Source organism: Euleptes europaea, chromosome 1, assembly GCF_029931775.1.
Source record: "Euleptes europaea isolate rEulEur1 chromosome 1, rEulEur1.hap1, whole genome shotgun sequence".
In the NCBI taxonomy this organism is placed as follows: Eukaryota; Metazoa; Chordata; class Lepidosauria; order Squamata; family Sphaerodactylidae; genus Euleptes; species Euleptes europaea.
Window position 1 is genome coordinate 24173713 of NC_079312.1, and position 19380 is coordinate 24193092.

At 45.6% G+C, this 19380-nt stretch overlaps 1 protein-coding gene and 1 non-coding gene across 2 annotated transcripts; both read right to left on the reverse strand.

The window, feature by feature from the left end:
- Positions 1-1509: 1509 nt before the first annotated feature.
- Positions 1510-1612, reverse strand: LOC130493633 (U6 spliceosomal RNA). The gene has a single exon (XR_008933998.1). It is a non-coding gene; the product is annotated as a U6 spliceosomal RNA (small nuclear RNA).
- A 12694-nt stretch (positions 1613-14306) lies between these two features.
- Positions 14307-18972, reverse strand: LOC130479638 (uncharacterized). The gene is made up of 2 exons (XM_056852035.1): positions 18303-18972; positions 14307-14825 (listed from the first exon to the last, which is right to left on the reverse strand). The coding sequence occupies exons 1-2, from the start codon at positions 18946-18948 to the stop codon at positions 14314-14316; spliced, it is 1158 nt and encodes a 385-aa protein (XP_056708013.1). The 5' UTR covers positions 18949-18972; the 3' UTR covers positions 14307-14313.
- Between the last annotated feature and the right edge of the window lie 408 nt (positions 18973-19380).

Sequence of the window (19380 nt, forward strand, 5' to 3'; positions counted from 1 at the left end):
CATCTTTACAAAACTTGGGGGTCTCTTAAGAAGGCTTGTCTGAAGCTATGCTGAAAGTTTGGGGGCTGCACCCCCCAAAAAGCGCCCCCTGCAGCCACGGAAATGGAAAAGGGGGGAGGGAAAAGGGGTGGAGCCCATATCTCGGGACCCCCTGACCCAATGTTTACAAAACTTGGGGGGTCTCTTAAAAGGCTCGTCTGAAGCTCTGCTGAATGTTTGGGTCTCTACCCTCCAAAATGAGCCCCCTGCAGCCACGGAAAGGAGCGAATGTGCACAAGCACCCCCACCATGAGGATTTCTCTCACTCTCTCTCCCCGGCCGGCCCGCGCAGCAACTGATTCCTCCAGTACTCAATCCTGACTGATTGGCCAGAAGAAGACCCAGCTTGGCCACCGATTGGCTGGGGGAGGAGAATGCTGCTTATTGACGGTTATGCTGCTTACTGACGCCCTGAATTTGCCGAATTTATTCGTGAACTCCCGAACTCGCTGAATTCGGCTCCCCAGTTTTCCCGCCATTTTTGAGTTCGGTTCGTCCCGAACTAAAAACCGCCGAATCAGGGGAAATTCGGCTGTTTTTCGGTTCGGGCCGAACCGAATCGACAGCCCCAGTTGGCACGCATTCAAATTTGGTCAAAAAGCAATGAATTATTTACTTCTGTTCAGCTGACATCATAATAAAGCTATGCAGGTGCAAGTATTTCAGTTTAAAAGAAAGTCTTAGGTTACAAGTGAAAAATATTAGGATTCTACAGAATCCTAGCTTTGGACTAATTACTTAATCTTGTGTCATGGTAATGTCTGATGTGTAATTCTATCCCCCCCAAGCAGCTGTGAGACTGTGTAAGAGACTGGAAGAGTGAGAGAATTAAGTTTAAAGCATCTGGCAGGAAGTGTGCCCCCTCTCTGTTTTTATTAATAATTTTTATTTCTACAGTCTAATCCTGTGTGCTTACTGGAGCGCACTTCCACCCTGGGGTGACTGGGATCCCATCCAGGCTGGAAGGGCTGGTTTGCATGATTGTGGCGCTTCTGCAGCGCGTCATCTGGGCTGCCAGAGCTCCCAGGCTTAGCAGGGCTGTTTGGGAGAGGTTAATCCAGCCTGTAGGGAGGGTAAATAAACAACAAGCTGCCTTTATCCTGTATTCAGGACAGCCTCTCCTCCCGAAGGCAAGGCGCATCGAAGGGGCAGAGATCAGCTCGTGGCAGCAAGCGTCAACAGTCAGGCAGTTTGTTTCTTTACCTTCCCTGAGGCATGAGCAAGAGAGAGACAGCCGGGAGAGGGGTATGGCAGTTTCAACACATGAAGCTGCCTTACACTGAATCAGACCCTTGTTCCATCACAGTCAGTATTGTCTACTCAGACCGAAAGCGGCTCTCCAGGGTCTCAGGCAAGGGTCTTTCACATCACCTACTTGCCTGGTCCCTTTAACTGGAGATGCCACGGATTGAACCTGGGACCTTCTGCATGCCAAGCAGAAGCTCTACCACTGAGCCACAGTCCCTCCCCAAAAATATGGAACGCTTCATGAATTAGCATGTCATCCTTGCGCAGGGGCCATGCTAATCTTCTCTGTATTGTTCCAATTTTAGTATATGTGCTGACAAAGCAACCCCTTTGAACAACATATGATAGCTGAAGGGCTATTCAGACACACACAGAGATTCTTTCTGCAACAGGTCATTCTCATGAGCGGCCACTTGCTGAGCGCTGGAGAGGAGCGGATGTAGGGCACTGCATGCAGGCAGCCACAGCCTCTGACATGGCTGCTGCCGCCCCCTCTCTACCCACCATGGCGCTGCCCAGGGCAGCTGCTCCTCCTCCACCCCCGCTAGATCCGGCCCTGACCCCAGGTGCTGAGCGTCACCCACAAGTAGGCCAATTGGGTAACTGGAGATAAGGGTTTTTTTTTCGTGATTTATTGGCAGGTACTTGAAAAATATTAACATGGGATGTAGTAGTACTTAGAGTGTTGGGCTAGGATCTGGGAGAACCGGGTTTGATTCCCCACTCTGCCACAAAAGCTTGAGAGAATTAATCAAGCTTGCTGCGCCAAAAGGCTGCTCATAGCCATTTTGAGCAGCCTTTTGGCGCAGCAAGCTTGATTAATTCTCTCTGTATTAGATTGCTATTATTGCATCTACAAAGACAAATTAATTAATATCTATGAAGATTCCAGCTGATGAAGCTGCAATTTTGCAGTGAAAACGCTTGTGAGCATCCGGACCGTGTTACTGTTGACTTCTTCATCCTTGTGCTATTTTTTGAAGAAAACAACCTAGAGATAAGACTTTTACTTACCTTGAAAAAGACTTTCCATCTTGAATTTGCTTGTACATAGTATCACTGCTGTGTTCACTTGTTTGTAGATGTTACACGTTGTTCACAATATATGTTTGCATAGTTTGATTGTGTATTATTTATATTATTTGGTTTGAGCCTAGTACTATATTTCCACAACTTCCAGGTGGTGGCTGGAGATCTCCTGCGATTGCATCTGATCTCCAGGCGGCAGAGATCAGTTCACCTGGAGACAATGCCCTCTTTGGAAGGGGAACTCTATTGCATTATACCCTGCTGAGGGCCCTCCCCAGGTCCACACCCAAGATCTCCAGATATTTTCCAACCCAGAGCTGCCAACCCTATCAATCAAGAAAGCCACAGCCCTCAGTTTGCAAGGCCGTTAGCAAAAGGATGTTTTGGAGGTCATTAATTCATAGGGTCGCTATAAGTGGAAAGCAACGTGATGGCACTTAACACACACATGTTGTGTTTATGTTTTTTGGCATACTGAAAGCTTCAGAATGAGCATACAAAATTTCAAAAGGTATTCCTGTGAAGAGTAGCATGTTCTTGAGTTCTGCCTGTGGGAGGAATATTTTTTGCATGGCAACTGGCACAATTAAAGTATTTTAAACCAGTCTTTTTTTGCTATTACTTTCAGAGATCAGCATGCACTTAGTATATAAATAGTGCCAAGACTAAAACATATTAGAATCCTTAATACCTAATGCTAGACTAGTAGTGGTGAACAATGCACTCAGTATGTTTAGAGAATCATTTTCTGTTATTACTATTTCACATATTCAGAGTTTGATACTTGTTTTTCTGAGTAAGCAACTATGTGGTGTACTGGTTAAAAGTGGTGGACTCTAATCTGGAGAACTGGGTTTGATTACCTGCTCCTCCACATGAGTGACGGACTCTAATCTGGAGAACCAGGTTGGTTTCTCCACTCCTGCACATGAAGCCTGCAGGGTAACCTTGGGCCAGTCACAGTTCTCTCTGAACTCTCTCAACCCCACTTACCTCACCAGGTGTTTGTGGTGGGGAAAGGAAAGAAAGGCAGTTGTAAGCCGCTTTAAGACTCTTTAAAGGTAGAGAAAAGCGTATAAAAACCAACTCTTCTTATTATTATGACTGATTTCCATAATATGCATAGTAAACAGATTAGGCCAGCCAGATTTGGGGAACTAGAATATAGCAACCATAGGATATGTGAAACAACACAAACACACTTCAAGGTGTTGTTTCTATAACCAAGTGAGAGTAGCAAAATACTGAAAACATTTGTGATTTTCTTTAGGAGAGGGGCCAGCCATGAATAGTGTGCATCAACTGAAGTTAAATCTATTTTCAAGACCTACCTGTGTGTGTGTTAAGTGCCATCAAGTCGCTTCCGACTCATGGCGACCCTATGAATGAAAGTCCTCCAAAATGTCCTATCTTTGACAGCCTTGCTCAGATCTTGCAGATTGAAGGCTGTGGCTTCCTTTATTGAGTCAATCCATCTCTTGTTGGGTCTTCCTCTTTTCCTGCTGCCCTCAACTTTTCCTAGCATGACTGTCTTTTCCAGTGAAAAGACCTACCGTATATACCCGTGTATAAGCCGACCCGCGTATAAGCCGAGGTGCCTAATTTCTCCCCAAAAATGGGGAAAAATTAGGCACCCGCGTATAAGCCGAGGGTCGGCTTATAACCCCTCCCCCCCCCCGCAGACTTACCTTCTGGGCTCCTGGCGGCGGGAAGTGGTGCGGCCCGGCGGGGGCGGCAGAGCGCCCTCCCCGCGGCCGCAGGGGGCCTCTGGAGGCCTCTCCCGGCTGGGAGAAGGCGGCGGGGGCGGCAGAGCGCCCTCCCCGCGGCCGCAGGGAGGCTCTGGAAGCCTCTCCCGGCAGAGAAAAGATGGCGGCGGTAAGTTCCCCCCTCCCTCCTCCCTCCTCCCTCCCCCCTCTACCGTATTGACCCGCGTATAAGCCGAGGCCGGCTTTTTCAGCCCTTTTTTTGGGCTGAAAAACTCGGCTTATACGCAAGTATATACGGTACCTACCCAACTCTAAATGTCTCTTGCCTTGAAAGCCCTACAGGGTCGCCATAAGACAGCTGTAACTTGATGGCAAAAAACAACAACAACAAAGTTTACTTACTTGAAAATCTGAATGAGAAAGTGAGAAATCGTGACCAGAGTACAAGCCATCTACAGTGCAATGTAACTGGAACTTTTGGGGAAGTTGGATAATGAATAGTAGCTGAATGATTCCTACCATACTGAAATTCAGAAACATAACCAAGAGGTAGATAAGGACCTAAACATATTATCCCACCTCATTGAGTGCATAAAATTCTGTGGAAGTTTTGAACTTGCTTTAAGGGGGCACAATGAAAGAAATTGGCCCCACGAATTCCAAACATCACTAGCTGCCACTGTGTGTCCATTGGGTAGACAATACAGTATCAGCATAAGCAACGTTATATCTTCTGAATGTGAACCAAACAAAGATATGTCACAACACTTTATGTGAGCATGGTGGCTGGAAAAAGTCGATGCTACTTTGATTTTATTGAAGTAAAATTTTTAAAACTGACATCTAATTTTTCTAAACATTTATATAGGGTTCTGTTAACCTAGCCAGCATGGTGTAGTGCAGGGGTCTCAAAACTGCGGCTCCAGAGCTGCATGCGGCTCTTTGGCCTGTTGAGTGCGGCTCTCCGAACTTGGTTTGGAGCCCCTGCTCTTGCGCCCGCTTGCGCTGGCACGCCTGAGAGAGAGAGAGAGCGGGCGCGCTGTCTCCCCCCCCTGCCGTGGAGAATGGCCCTTTCCCTTGCCCTCAATGGTTGGGAGGCTAAAGCCTCCCCTCCCCTCTAGTCGTGCAATTGCTGGGCGGGCGGCTCGGCGGTTCCTGCCCCCCCGCCTATCAGCTGTTGGGCGGGGCAGGCTTCCTTTGGTAGACCTGGCCTCCGGCTGAGTCCCATTGGGAGGCCATGTCTACCCACTGGCTTTCTTGGCAGTAGACCTGGACTCCAAGGAGGGGAAAGTCCCCCTTCAGAGGCCAGGTCTACCAACTGGCTTCTATGGGCCTCCGGAGGCCAGGTCTACTGCCAAGAAAGCCAATGGGTAGACCTGGCCTCCCAATGGGACTCAGCTGGAGGCCAGGTCCACCAATAGGCTTTTATGGCGGTAGACCAGGCCTCCAGATGAGGACTCCGGACGGGGAGGGGGAAATGGCAGGGACTTAGAATTTAATTTTTATCAATAAATAAGATCACTATTAAGTATGATATCAAGTTTTATTTAGTGTACCTATAGTTTGATTAAGACTTAAAACTTTAATTAAAGTTTATTAAGTAAATAAACAGTGTACCTACCTATATTGTTTAAGTTTAAGAAATTTGGCTCTCAAAAGAAATCTCAATCGTTGTACTGTTGATATTTGGCTCTTTTGACTAATGAGTTTGCCGACCCCTGGTGTAGTGGTTAAGAGTGCTGGTTTGGAGTGGTGGACTCTGATCTGGAGAACCAGGTTTGATTCCCCACTCCTCCACATGAAGCCTGCTGGGTGACCTTGGGCTAGTCACACAGTCTCAGCCCCACCTACCTCACAGGGTCTGCTGTGGGGAGGGGAAGGGGAGGTAATTGTAAGCTGGTTTGATTCTTTGTTAAGTTGTAGAGAAAGTCAGCATATAAAAACCAACTCTTCTGCTTCTAGCACAAGTAAAGGTTAAACGACATCCCAAAGACTGTAGCAACTAGGTAGGCTGGATCCATCCTTTTAAATAGCAAAGAAGACTGGACCTGCCCTGAATTCTATCCTTATTCTACAATAACATTGTTATGAGGAACCTTACATGAACAGTTTATGGCTCTTGACTGCTGGCTCTGTAGTGAAATTGGCAAGCTCTTCTGAACCAAGAATTCAGTGGTTTTCAAATTGTCTCCCAGAGAACTTAAGAAGCTTACCAAGAGGTGCACTATGCAAATTATAATAATAGCCAAAGGGTGTTTCTACCTAGTGTTTTACTCTGCCTTAGAAAAGAGTAGGAGTCCAGTAGCACCTTAAAGACTAACAAAAGTTCTGGCAGGGTATCTGAAGAAGTGAGCTGTGGCTCACGAAAGCTCATACCCTGCCAGAAATTTTGTTAGTCTTTAAGGTGCTACTGGACTCCTACTGCTAGTGACAGACTAACTGTCCTACTGCTAGTGACAGACTAACATGGCTACCCGTCTTGATCTTATTCTGCCTTGACTTCCTTACGGCAGTGCATCCACCTCCTGATGCCGTCCTCTATTCACCTTCTTTCTGTTTCCCCCCTGCTTTTCTACAATATTTGCCGGACCTGGTTTGCTACGATCTTTTTGGAAAGATTGAAGTCAAAGCATCTGTGGTCACCATGTACATGAGAGTGTCATATTTTTAGGTCCTTCCCACACCAGCACCATTTTCCTTATCTGTGGTGTCTCCCCCGCCCCTTATTTCGTTCTAAACACAATTCTTCAAATATAAGCTCGGTTTTATTACTGCACAAAGTCTATTGTTCACATTACTGATTGGGATTCCACATTGCTGCAGATAGAAATAAATATTAAAATTATTGCGTTGCACCAACAAATGGGACCCCAGGCCAAGTACCAGTACAGAATTGTCCCCCATTTTTGCTCTGTGGAACTAATTTCTCTGAGTTTCAATTGTGGGGGGGGGGGAATGAATCCGTCTTTTAAAACCACAACCCAGAAGTTAATTAAAATACAACTTACTGCAGGCTTGTGGTGGTTGTTCCAGCCCAGCCTCAGGGAGGTTCAGATCAGCATAAACTATTTCATCAGCCATGGCGGAAGCTGAAATGGTTGCATCTGAATGAAGGCGGGCACCACTTATGTTTAGAGTAAGATGCTTTCCCAGAAGGTCAGGAAGTGACATGAGTCAAAGACCACTGAGTGTCATGCACAGGGGCATTCTGCAACATTTTTCTCGGGGATGTGTATTTTTGTATTTTTCAAGTGTAACGTGTATTTTTCATTAAATGATAAGCCATTACAATGGTGTTGCAAAAAAGAAGTGTGAGCTAGCTGCTGCAATATGACTGAGCCAAGCCATGCCATGCTGTTGAAGAATTTTGGAAATGCTGATTTCAAATTGTGTGTTTCCCTGATTGACCAGAAAACACATGTAAATCCCACTGATTTCAATAGGACAGGGATTAGTATGGGCTTCATTCTCCCACTGAATTCCAAGTGACTAGTGATTCACTTTGGCTGGATTTCTGGTGTTTTGTATGAATGAAAATCCCTAATATTATAATACTAGAGGCTCACTCTGCTCACCAGCCCCATAGCACACTGTGATTATAATATTTGACAGTGGTTTGCCAATGAACCAGCAGGTGTGTTTCCTTCCAAAAGAGTTACCATGATACTTGATGAATTACAGCCAGAGGAATCATCACAACATTCGCTCTGATAGCTCAGAGAAATTCTTAACCCCCCTCTGTTTTGTAAAAGAGGGAATATGTTCCACTCTCCATGTCTGCCCTGCCTTTCTTCCCAATGTGGTCCCAGGTGGCTTACATCATTCTTCCATAGGGTACACAAAACCTCCAGGTACTAGCTGGAGATCTACTGTTATTACAACTGATCTCCAGCCGACAGAGATCAGATCACCTGGAGAAAATGGCCACTTTGGCAACGGGACTCTATGGCATTGAAGTCCTGCCCCTCCCCAAACCCCACCCTCCACAGGCTCCGCCCCAAAAACTTCCTGCCGGTGGTGAAGAGAGACCTGGCAACCCCATTATTCTGCCCTCCGTTTCATACTCACAACAACCCTGTGAGGCAGGTTAGGGTGAGAATGTGACACTGGCCCAGTGTTGTCCAGCAAACGTCCATGGCACAGTTGGGCTTTGAACATGGATCTTCTAGATCCTGGTCACTTGCCTCTTCTAGATCCAGGTCACACCTTCTAACACAACACCACACTGGCTCTTGGGTATGTCACTGAAGTTGTTTAACCCCCTTTGTTTTTTAATGGAGGGAATATCTCCCATCCTGTGTGTCCATGCTGCTTCCACCTTTCTGGCTTCTCATGAGTAAACCTTTATTTCCAAATAGCAGAGGGATGTTCTGGAGCTAATCTGGGCCAGAAGATGCTGATTCGTTTAATCTTTGTTGCTAGGGTTGCCAACCTCCAGGTACCAGCTGGAGATCTCCGGCTTTTCCAACTGATCTCCACCCAATAGAGATCAGTTCACCTGTAGAAAATGGCCCCTTTGCCAATTGGACTCTATGGCATTGAAGTCCCTCCCCTCCCCAAACCCTCCCCTCCTCATGCTCCGCCTCAAAAACCTCCTGCTGGTGACGAAGAGGGACCTGGATACCCTATTTGTCACTGTAACTCCCATGTTCATCCAGAAGTCAGTGCCCAGTGGGTTATGTCTGCCTCAAACAGGTTGTAGTGATGGTTCCGGAGATAATGCAGGTCTGGATGTTGTGATTCCCTTTATTTTCAGCACTGAAACTCCCACTGTCATTCTGAAGGTGGTGGCCAATTTGGAAGCACCTAGATTTATTTTCTGGTGTTATGCCTGCCATGGACAGACAAGGGCCTTCTTTTATTATTATAGATTGATAGATTTAAGAGAATTTCAAAACTCAGTACAGCTACAATGGTTGTAAGTCATATGAACAAAATTCTGCTGGTAGACCTGAGAAGATCCTACCTCGCATCAAGCAACTTGTACTGCTCTGAGGGCCGCACTGCAAGTTACGGTTTACTCAAGTTGCCACTGTGGCAGCTACAAGTTGGCAGTGGCCCTATCCAGATTGGGCCCACAGCATGGGGAAAAGGGACTCCTGTCTTTCCCTCTCCGTTCAGTTTTTCAGAGCTGAAATGGCCCAGGGAGGATAGGGGGAGGCCTACCATATATGGGGGAAAGTATGCCTGCCCTCCTGGGGCATTTCAGCTCTAGAAAATGGCACTGGGGGGAGACAGGAGCCCCTCTTCTCCTGCACAGTGGTCACAATCTGAATCAGGCTCCTCAGTGCATTTATGCTGGAGTTGCCCCTGGGGACTGATGGCTGCTCTTTGGTTACACAATTTGTGTAAACCATTATGTGTAGTTTGGCCCTAGGTACAGCAGCAAGAACGTAAAAAGATTTTTCATATTAGCTGAAAAAAAGCAGGGCCATGTTGCTTTATACAACAGTAGTTAGGCTGTGGCTCAGTGGTAGATAGGGTCACCGGGTCCCTCTTCGCCACCAGTTTTTGGGGAGGGCAGAGTTTGGGGAGGGGAGGGGCTTCAATGCCATAGAGTCCAATTGCCAAAGCGGCCATTTTCTCCAGGGGAACTGATCTCTATCAGCTGGAGATCAGTGGTAATAGCAGGAAATCTCCAGCTAGTACCTGGCGGTTGGCAACCCTAGTGGTAGAAGGTTCCTAGTTTGATCCCCGGCATCACCCATTAAAATTAGGTGATGCAAAAAAACTCTACCTGAGCTCCTGGAGAGGCATTACCAGTCAGAGTAGACAATAAGGACCTTGATAGACTAATGATCCCATTCAGTATAAAGCCTCTTTGTAAGTTCAGCTTATGTGGCATCTTGGAGGCTACTGGGAAATATGTGGTGATTTCTCTCATATCCAAACACTGCAAATGAGTATCTATGAATGTTTAAATATGCCCTGAAAGACCTTAAATATGATCAACTGAGTGCTTCAGTTGGGCCTGTGCAGTGAAGGAATCACAGGAACACTTTACTGCAAATTTGAGGCTGTCATACTTTGGTCCCATTATGAGAAGACAAGAGTCATTGGAAAAGACAATAATGCTAGGAAAAGTTGAAGGCAGCAGGAAAAGAGGAAGGCCCAACAGGAGGTGGTTTGACTCTATAAAGGAAGCCATGGCCCTCAGTTTGCAAGACCTGAGCAAGGCTGTTAATGAGAGGATGTTTTGGAGGACATTGATTCATAGGGTCGCCATGAGTCGGAAGCGACTTGACAGTGCTTAACACACATATATCAGAATTGGCCTTAAGATGCCACATCCATTTCTTTGCACTCAGACTAAAGAGGAAGTCAGTTATTACTGGGTGAGAATGATACAAAGAGGCAGAGAGATTCTGGAAGTCTATTTTTGGAACATACTTCAACAACTTTTGTTTTTGCTTACGGAACATTTCAGCCTCCTCGCCCAAACCACCACCTTGACCAAATCCTGCCCAACCAGCGAGCTCAAAAGGGTGCCTTAATTCTTCAGGAAGTGTCAAAAGCATCACCAGCTGAAATGCACACTTGTGAAAGCATTTCTTAGCAATGTCCACAGAAATAACCTCCAGCTTTATCATAGTCAATCCTAAAGTGTTTTCTCTTCCAAAAGACTGGCAAAAATGTTTTAGATCTGTCTCTGTGTAATTGTGTACAACATTCTTAGATTTTTGTCACAAGAAAGAAATGGGGGGGGCACACTGTACATTAGCCTCTTAGCCATGCCAAATTCTTGGACCGTGGGGGTAAGCTATAGCCAATCATGGCACATTTTTCTTCTCTGCATGCTCATGCACCACTTGAAGTCATAATCCAGGATGAAGATCGAGGACGCACTAATTTTTCCACTGTTGAGACACAGGGTTGTTCTATACATTAGTAATGATACTGCTTTTTTTTCTTGTTTTGCCTTCTTTCCTGGCATGTGGATTGACTCACTTGCTTGAGTTGTACGCTTTAAATCAGAAAACCCAACACCCTAAATTAAAGCTGTTCCAGCAGGACCTTAGCCTTGACTTGGTAGAAAAGAGCAAGAGCCCAGTAGCACCTTAAAGATAAAGAAAATTTCTGGCAGGGTAGGAGTTTTTGTGAGTCATGGCTCACTTCTTCAAATACCTAACTTGTTGGCCTGACTTGTGTGAGCATTTGCACTTCTTAATAAATTGTTGAAAGAAAAATGTAATTCTTAACAAAAGTTTTCTGACAAACATTTTTATTTATAATCTTTAACAAAATTGATATAAGTACCATTCTGCAAATGGCTTACATTTTAAAAGGGTGTAGTCTAAATTGATTCAATGTCTTTGTAAGAACTAAGTGCCTAGAAAGTTCTGCTCTCATTCCACTTCAGAGACTTTGCTTATTGAGGCAGTTCAGAGACCCAAAAACAGAAGTGATTCCACTTTCATTCCATATTGCAGTTACTGACTGAGAATATTTTTTATCAAGAAAAACCCTAAGACCTCTGCACTAAATTAATTCCTTTCCCATTAGAATCATAGAGTTGGAAGGGACCACCAGGGTCATCTAGTCCAACCCCTGCACATTCTAACCTCCCTTAAAAATACATCATTACCAAGAACACTGATTCAAGGGATGATTCATTTCCACCTTACACAACCCATTTCAAGATAACATGATAACACCCCTTTGCCTTTCTGGTTAGATGTCATCTGGTAACACCTCCTAACCACTAACTGCTTGACTGTAATAACAAAGAATATTGGCAAACATTTTAACTTCTCAGAGCAAAGGTGTCAGCGGCAGGACAAACCAAAACCATTTTTAAGTGCAGGAAGTGAAAGGTCAGTACTGATGATAGAAAAGTGCAGATAGAACAAGAGAAAGGGGCACAGAGGCTGGCACACTGAGGACACAGTTCAAAGAGGACAGTGGACTAACAGCCTTTCTACACACCATAAAACCCTGGTGCTTGTTGACAGACAAAACAAGGGATTTGTACCAGATATGCAACAGGAGCTTTGTGCCTCCTAGAAGCATCCTGTCCCTTTTCTACTCACAACCATGGCGTGCCGGGAGTCTGTGCATTCTCTTTACCATTTTTTAAAAGTTTTTAAAGTTTTATTTCAATACACAAAACAAACAAACATAAAACATGAACATTCATATTCATACAATTTGTATGGAGCTATTTAAGTTTACGTTTTTTGAGTTACATTACTCTTTTCAATATATCTTCATATTTTGTAACATATTTATTGTGAAGGATATATTACTTAAATCTTTCTTCTTGTTTTAACATTATGCTTAATTTCCAACTATATAATTTAAAAAGACATTACATTTTTCTTGAAATTGGTCTATTATGTATAAAGGATGTTAGTTTTGCCATAATTGCATATTAAGTTAATTTACTCATCCATTCATTCAAATCTGGGTATTTCTCTGCCTTCCATCTTGCTGCATATGTTACTCTTGCCACTGCCACCACGTACTTGAATAATTCACCAAAATAAAATGGCAGATTATCTTTGTGTGTGTATGTTAAGTGCTGTCAAGACGCTTCCGTGTTCCCTATGAATCAATGTACTCCAAAACGTCCTATCTTTAACAGCCTTGCTCAGGTCTTGCAAACTGAAGGCTGTGGCTCCCTTTATAGAGTCAATCCATCTCATGTTGGGTCTTCCTCTTTTCCTGCTGCCTTCAACTTTTCCTACCAAGATCCAATTAGTCTCTTCATAATACCGGAAAGATTAAGGTCAAAACACAGTTCAATGTTACTCAAAGTTATTAGTTGACGTTTTCTGATATTTGATAGTAAAAGTAAATTCCATAAAATATATAGTTCAGTTAATTGAAGCTGGCAGACTTAAACAACAGCAGATCTTACTGTGGATCTTGCTGGCATTCTCCCATGTCAGTCTCCATGTTTTCAGTGTTTCACGAGACAGAGGAATCCTATACTCTTTCCACGCACTGGTCACCAGAACACTTCTAATACTATAGAAGAGGGTGGGGGTTATTTTCAACCCTGCCTGGCAATTAATGCCCTTGTTGTAGGAGAAGCATGAAAGCACATACCAATGTACTTTCAACCAGTCACTGTGACAAGCCTTTTTTTTCCTACAGAGGGGACGCACACATCTTTTTTTGGCATCTAGGTCCATTTTGAACTATAAACCTTCCCCTCGGTTTCCAGGTGTTCTATAGGTAGCGAGTGTATAGGCTTTGGGTTTGCTGCTGTGAGGTAAATTTTGTGGTGCACAAGGAGATTATTGAGATCACTGTAGCTGGATTGGCATATAAACAACTAAGAAGATTTATTTATTTACAGGTTGGGTTTAAAGGAACAAACCAGCATCACAGGTCTCCAGGAAGACAAAGCAGAAACCTGGCTGAGGCACAAAAATTTAAACTGGCTATGACTTCAGAGAGTGGTTAGACTTTTCTACAATGCTTCCAGGCATGCACAGATCTTTTATTGACCAGCCACCAGGTTGTATCCTCTCTCATACATGGGTTTCAACCCACACCAGCCTGCACTTTCCCCAGAGTCAGACTAAATTGTACAAGGTCTGCCCATCACCAGAGACAAGCCTAACCACTGAGTCCTCTCTTCTCTCCCAGAGATAGAACTAAATCGATCTGACACACTACCAGGCAGAGCTACCCTTCACTCTAGTCTGCTCTTTTTCCAGAGCCAGACCTGAGCTGTCCCTGCTCTCTCCCTGAGCCTGAACTCAACTCCCCCCTTCTCCTGTGTTCCCTCCAACATCTCTTCCCCCTCCTCAAAGGTGACTGGAGGCTGGAGCAGCACTCATCTGAGTGGCTGATTTTCCCTTCAGGGGCAGGGCAGCCTCCTGTCCATCACACAGAAGGGGGCAGGGGTTATTTTCAACCCTGCTTGGCAATTAATGCCCTTGATGTAAGAGAAGCAGGAAAGCACATACTAAATGTACTTTCAGTCAGTCGCCATCTTGGCTCCCCCCTCCCTTTTTTGTGGCAGCCATCTTATGGCTGCTCTCACCACACTGTGTCAGAATTGTAAAGGTTGAAAAGGTTGGGGCAGTGTTCTGCACACAGAGTAATTTTACTTCTCTAACTCATAGAGCTGGACAATGTGGGGCAGCAGAAGGCAGACAAATTCAAGTGAGATAAACTCTTTACCAAGTGAGAGAAAACATCCTGCAGAAAAGACCAACTTAATGTAGTGTTTTGAACTACTGAAGGGTGCGTTTTCCTTCCCAAGGCCTTCCTCAATACCACTCGTTTCAATCTAACAATTAGCTGTATAGTATTGTCCCCCCGAAAAGGTGGGAAATTATTTTCTCTCTTCCAATTCCAAAATGGTGTCCCCTCTACCTTGCTGCTGCCGGGAAGGCTGCTGTGGTATTCTGCCTGTTGTACGCAAGACCTCTGCCACAGACACTACAGCGTCGACCATGGGACGAAGGATATCCCTGGTGCGTTGGAGCTCCGCCTCAATCATGTTGAGCTCCTTAATCCTAATCTCCCTCTCCAGCTGGTTGTCCCCGGCCCTCGCCTCTCTATCCAGCTGGGCCTCCCTAGCACGGGATTCTCGATCGAGCTGCGCCTCCCGTGTCCGGGCCTCTCTGTCTAGCAGCATCTCCCTCAGCATGGCCTCTCGAAACTCTCCCGCGCTGATCTCGCCCCTCTCGTGAAGTGCCTCCATGGTCTCCCAGGTCCTCCGGTAGTCTGTCATGATTTCATGCATCATTTCTTCATGGGAACGCCTCTTCCTCTCTCGCATGGACGCCATTCTCTCCGCTGTCGTTAGGGGACGTCCCAAGGGATTTTCTCGCCTGCCTCTACCTGCAAGAGCCAACAACATTGTATGTTTAGTAAGCCCCCACCACCTGCGTCATTTTTTACCACAAACAGAGGATTCATCATTTTGCCTGTCGTGCTGTATTATCCCCCTATGCTGGCATCAAAATCGATTTGAGTCAAAAATGTCATATTGAACCTCTTCCTTACCAATGCATATCTGAAGATCTCAGGAGATAAACACAAAACACACCAACAAACATTCTGCCAGCATAGCGGATGGGTGAAGTTATCTATTACACAACTTTCAAATGAAAGGGACAAAGATGAGGAAGTTTTCGTTAGAGATGTGATGGCGCAGGGGGGGAAATGGAGAAGAACAAGGGAGAATGATTTCAGTTTCTCCCCTTCCTCAGGCCTAATAAAGAAAACATGGGATCTGGGGGGAACCTGAGGTAGAGAGGACCTCTTTTGAATTGCTTTCTCTTCTTACACAATGATCGGTAAGATCATAAAATACAAATTGCATGAAAGGGTTGATTCTCTGTGAGCTTATGTAGAAATGGGAGGCTCCATCAAGTGAAAAGTTGTCACAACAAAGTCCCAAGGATTTCAATGGGATGTCTGGACCAAACCATGCAAGATGCTGGATGCTTCTGATTGTGTTAATTAAAGATAAATTATATTGGAAGGGGATTTGATGAGGATAGGGGCTTCATCAGGATAGCTACAGATACCCATCCTTCCAACCCAGGGAAGCTCACTGATTAAAGCTGACGCCCACATGATGTTAGTAGGCCAGGAAGGGGAAAAAGACAAGACAAGAGAAGTCACGGGAAGCAGGAAGTGCTTCAAGAAGTTTTTTACTAGTTCCTGCCTGCCCTAACTGCCACCGGAAGGGAAGCCCATCCGTTCCAAAATGCCCTTCTGACCAGATGGAGAACTTTCTCAACTAGTTTGGCCCTTAGTTGCCTCTAAGTCCCATTCTTTTCAGTGGCACTGAAACACAATTAACTCACCCAGTGTGGTGTAGTGGTTAAGAGCAGTGGTTTGGAGTGGTGGACTCTGATCTGGAGAACCAGGTTTGATTCCCCACTCCTCCACATGAGCAGAGGAGGCTAATCTGGTGAACTGGATTTGTTTCCCCACTCCTACACATGAAACCAGCTGGGTGACCTTGGGCTAGTCACATTCTCTCAGCCCCACCCACCTCACAAGGGTGTCTGTTGTGGGGAGGGAAAGGGAAGGTGATTGTAAGCCGGTCTGATTCTTCCTTAAGTGGTAGAGAAAGTCGGCATATGGTTCTTCTTCTAAAATGCCATTTTTTGTTAGCTTCATGTATCATTTATCACTGTGCCAGTATTTCCTATGTTCAACTTTCCTTTTTTTCCTTGTAAGTTTTCAAAACAACAACAACAAATGTATGCATAGATATCTCGGGGTACAGCGGTTTGCAGATTTCACTCCTAGGGATGTCTGTACCCTTTGTTTGAATAACAACTAAATAATATACAATTCTTTGTTTCATCAGTAGACCACACACTGCTATTCCAAGCCCTAGTCTCCAAAAAACCTTGTTATTTATGTGCCAACTGGATTTCATGTTCTTAACATAATAAAATTTATGTTTGATTCATCATTATTGCCTGGATTCCAAATCTTCATAACAACATAAAGGGAGCCCTGTAGGGCTGGACTAGAGGCCCATCTAGTCCTGCATCATGTTTCACACAGTGGCTAACCTTCTTCCAAACCATTCTTGGTTTTGTTTTAAAGAGTGGGGAACAGGAAGAGGGGGGCAGGTTCTTTTCCCTTTGTATAGTTCAAGGTCTGACTTAAAATCCCATCTTGCATCCATCACATGAGCAGCTGTTTGTATGGTATGCTTTTCCCTGGGATCAGACATCAGTTTTCACAGACATTCAGTAGGGCAATGCTTTATCACAGCACTGGTAGTATGCTACTGGCCCTGACCTGGATGGCCCAGGCTAGCCCAATCTCCTCAGATCTTGGAAGCTAAGCAGGGTCAGCCCTGGTTAGTACTTGGATGGGAGACCACCAAGGAAGTCCAGGGTAACTACATAGAGGCAGGCAACGGCAAACCACCTCTCAATGTCTCTTGCCTTGAAATCCCTACGGAGTCGCCATAAATCGGCTTATGACTGACGGCGCTTTCCACCACCACCATAATACTGCCTTTGTTGGGAATGCCATTTGAAAGAATTTAGATGACTGAGCAGCAACAAAGCAACCAACCATAACAAATAACACCAGTGCCACAGCGACAATGCTGCAATAGGGCTGTATCCACACATCACTGGATAGTGTGCTATTATTGTGCTATAGCAGTCATTTGCAACTGTATTTTCCTGGTGTGGACCAGACAATGCAATTTCAACTGGATGCTATAGGGCCACGACAGCACACTATCCAATGATGTGCTGATCATTGTGTGGGTAATTTATTACACTACCTGTGGTATTAATTAATGTAAGGGCAAATCTCTGAAACCACTGGCTTGCATGGCTATATCAACAGTGGCAATTTCATTCCTATACATCACGTGGCTTTACAACTCCTTTGGCCTCTGAAAAGGCAGCGTGTGTGTAGATATGTATAACAGGAGAACCAAGGAATATGGACAAATCCAGAATTTTCACATACTATGTCAGTATGTTTACACTGATGTGAATTATATTTGGTTCACTAACAGCCTTGCTCGTCTGCCTTGACCCCTCTGAATTTTCCTCTCTCCAACGTCTGTTCTCTCCCCTCATCCAGCTAGATTCTCTCCACAGTCACTTTCCCACCCTCCCCCATTTTCTCTGCCCATCCTGCCCTCTTTTTTCCTTCCTACTTGCCTGCCTACTTCCCCCAAAGCCCAATCAGTTTGCAGGGGTGGCGCTCAGGCTGTCAGGAGTGAGTGCTGATTGGCTGCTGTGGTGAAACTCCTTCCAAGAGGAGCAGCTTCCTTGCTAACCTCCCCCCTCAAAACCCCCTCCCTCTCACCTTTTTGACTAACATTGGCTGATGCTAGCCGGAGTTCCTGGCAAACAGAAGACGGCCAGGATGGCACCCAGTTTTACCCAGACTCCTCTTTTCAAACCAGTTTTGAGTCTCAGAGGGTAGCTGTGTTGGTCTGCAGTAGAACAGTTAGATTTCAGTCCAGTAGTACCTTAGAGACCAACAAGAGTTTCAGGGTACAAGCTTTCGAGTGCCTGAAGAAGGGAGCTTTGACTCTTTGACTCTTGAAAGTTTGTATTATGAAACTCTTGTTGGTTTCTAAGGTGCTCCTAAAATCTAACAGTTTTGAGTTGGTACCTTTCTTCCAATGCTCATCTAATCCGGTTCTCTGAACAGAAGGAAACTGGGGATGTTGATTCCTGACCCAAAAAGCCAGCACCTCCCTACCATAGCAACACCCCAGATACTTTTTAGGGTTTCCCACAGCTGATTTGGTATCAAAAAGACCAAACAGCTGAGGGCACCCGCTCAAAAAACAAAAAGTCAGCACTTGCTCACCAGTAATAGGATGGTGTCCATCTTCACTGGGGCCAGCAATTCCTTGTCCACATAAAGGCACAGCTTTTTCTTCTGTACATTCCTCCCCTATTGTAGTTTCGATCACTTCCGGGTCAGCAACCACCACCTCGCGCGAGATCCCCAAATTCGGTTCGGTTTCAGTATCTGTGTCAGCATCCATGCTTGAGAGGGTGTTGGGTGGGGTCATTTGGTTGCCTTCTTCCTCGGAGACTTGGGCCTCCATGTCTTCCGCATCTTCAGTTTTCACGACGACCCGGATGGACCCGTCCATGCTGGCCAGGCTTCGGTTAGCGACACCGTCCATTTCGCCGCCAAACATTTGATCCAACTCTCGAAAGTAGCGGCAAGACACCGGCTCAGCCCCGGCACACACTTGCGCGTCCTTGGCTCTACGATAACTTCGCTTCAGATCCCGCGCCCTGTTCCTGCACTGTGACGCATTGCGCTCATGACCTCTGGCAACCATTTGGGCCGAGAGGTCCTCATAGATGTCGCTGTTGGGAGGGCGGTTCTCAATCCACCTCAGAATCAGCAATTCACCCCAGAGGGCGAGGAAATCCCGGGTTTCGGTCTCTGACCACACCGGAGCTCGAGGCTGCAACCGCTGGCGAGGGGTATGTGGCATTTCTGCTCTGACCTGATCAACACAGAAAAAAATACCACACTCCAAACAGCTCCAAATACTCAAATGCCTTAACAAGTGCAAAACTTTCCCCCAAAGAGCTGAAAGCCACACCTGGAGCAAAATAATACAGATGTTGCATAGAGCTGAAAGGTACAAGAAGAAAGCCAAGATGGAACCTTTTGCACCGAGTGTTCACATGAACAGTTGTTGTTAGTCAGTAGTAACGTCGTGGGAGGAGTTTTTTGACCGGGACTTGAGAGATTCCCTTTCAGACAGCTGAAACGGCCAACCCTCGCCCACAACGTCACAAACATCAGCCCGCAGACTGGCCATTTCCAGGGAAAGGTGGGAGCAGCCTTACACTGAACGAATAGGCAAGGCTGGAAGGCGGAGACGCCTTTTGCAAGCAATGGAGCCACCCTGCCTTTTGCG

Coding starts and splice junctions, on each gene's coding strand:
- LOC130479638 (XM_056852035.1), bottom strand. CDS start 18,948: ATGCCACATACCCCTCGCCAGCGGTTGCAGCCTCGAGCTCCGGTGTGG. Junction 14,826..18,302: donor TGGACACCATCCTATTACTG/GTGAGCAAGTGC, acceptor TGGCTCTTGCAG/GTAGAGGCAGGCGAGAAAAT.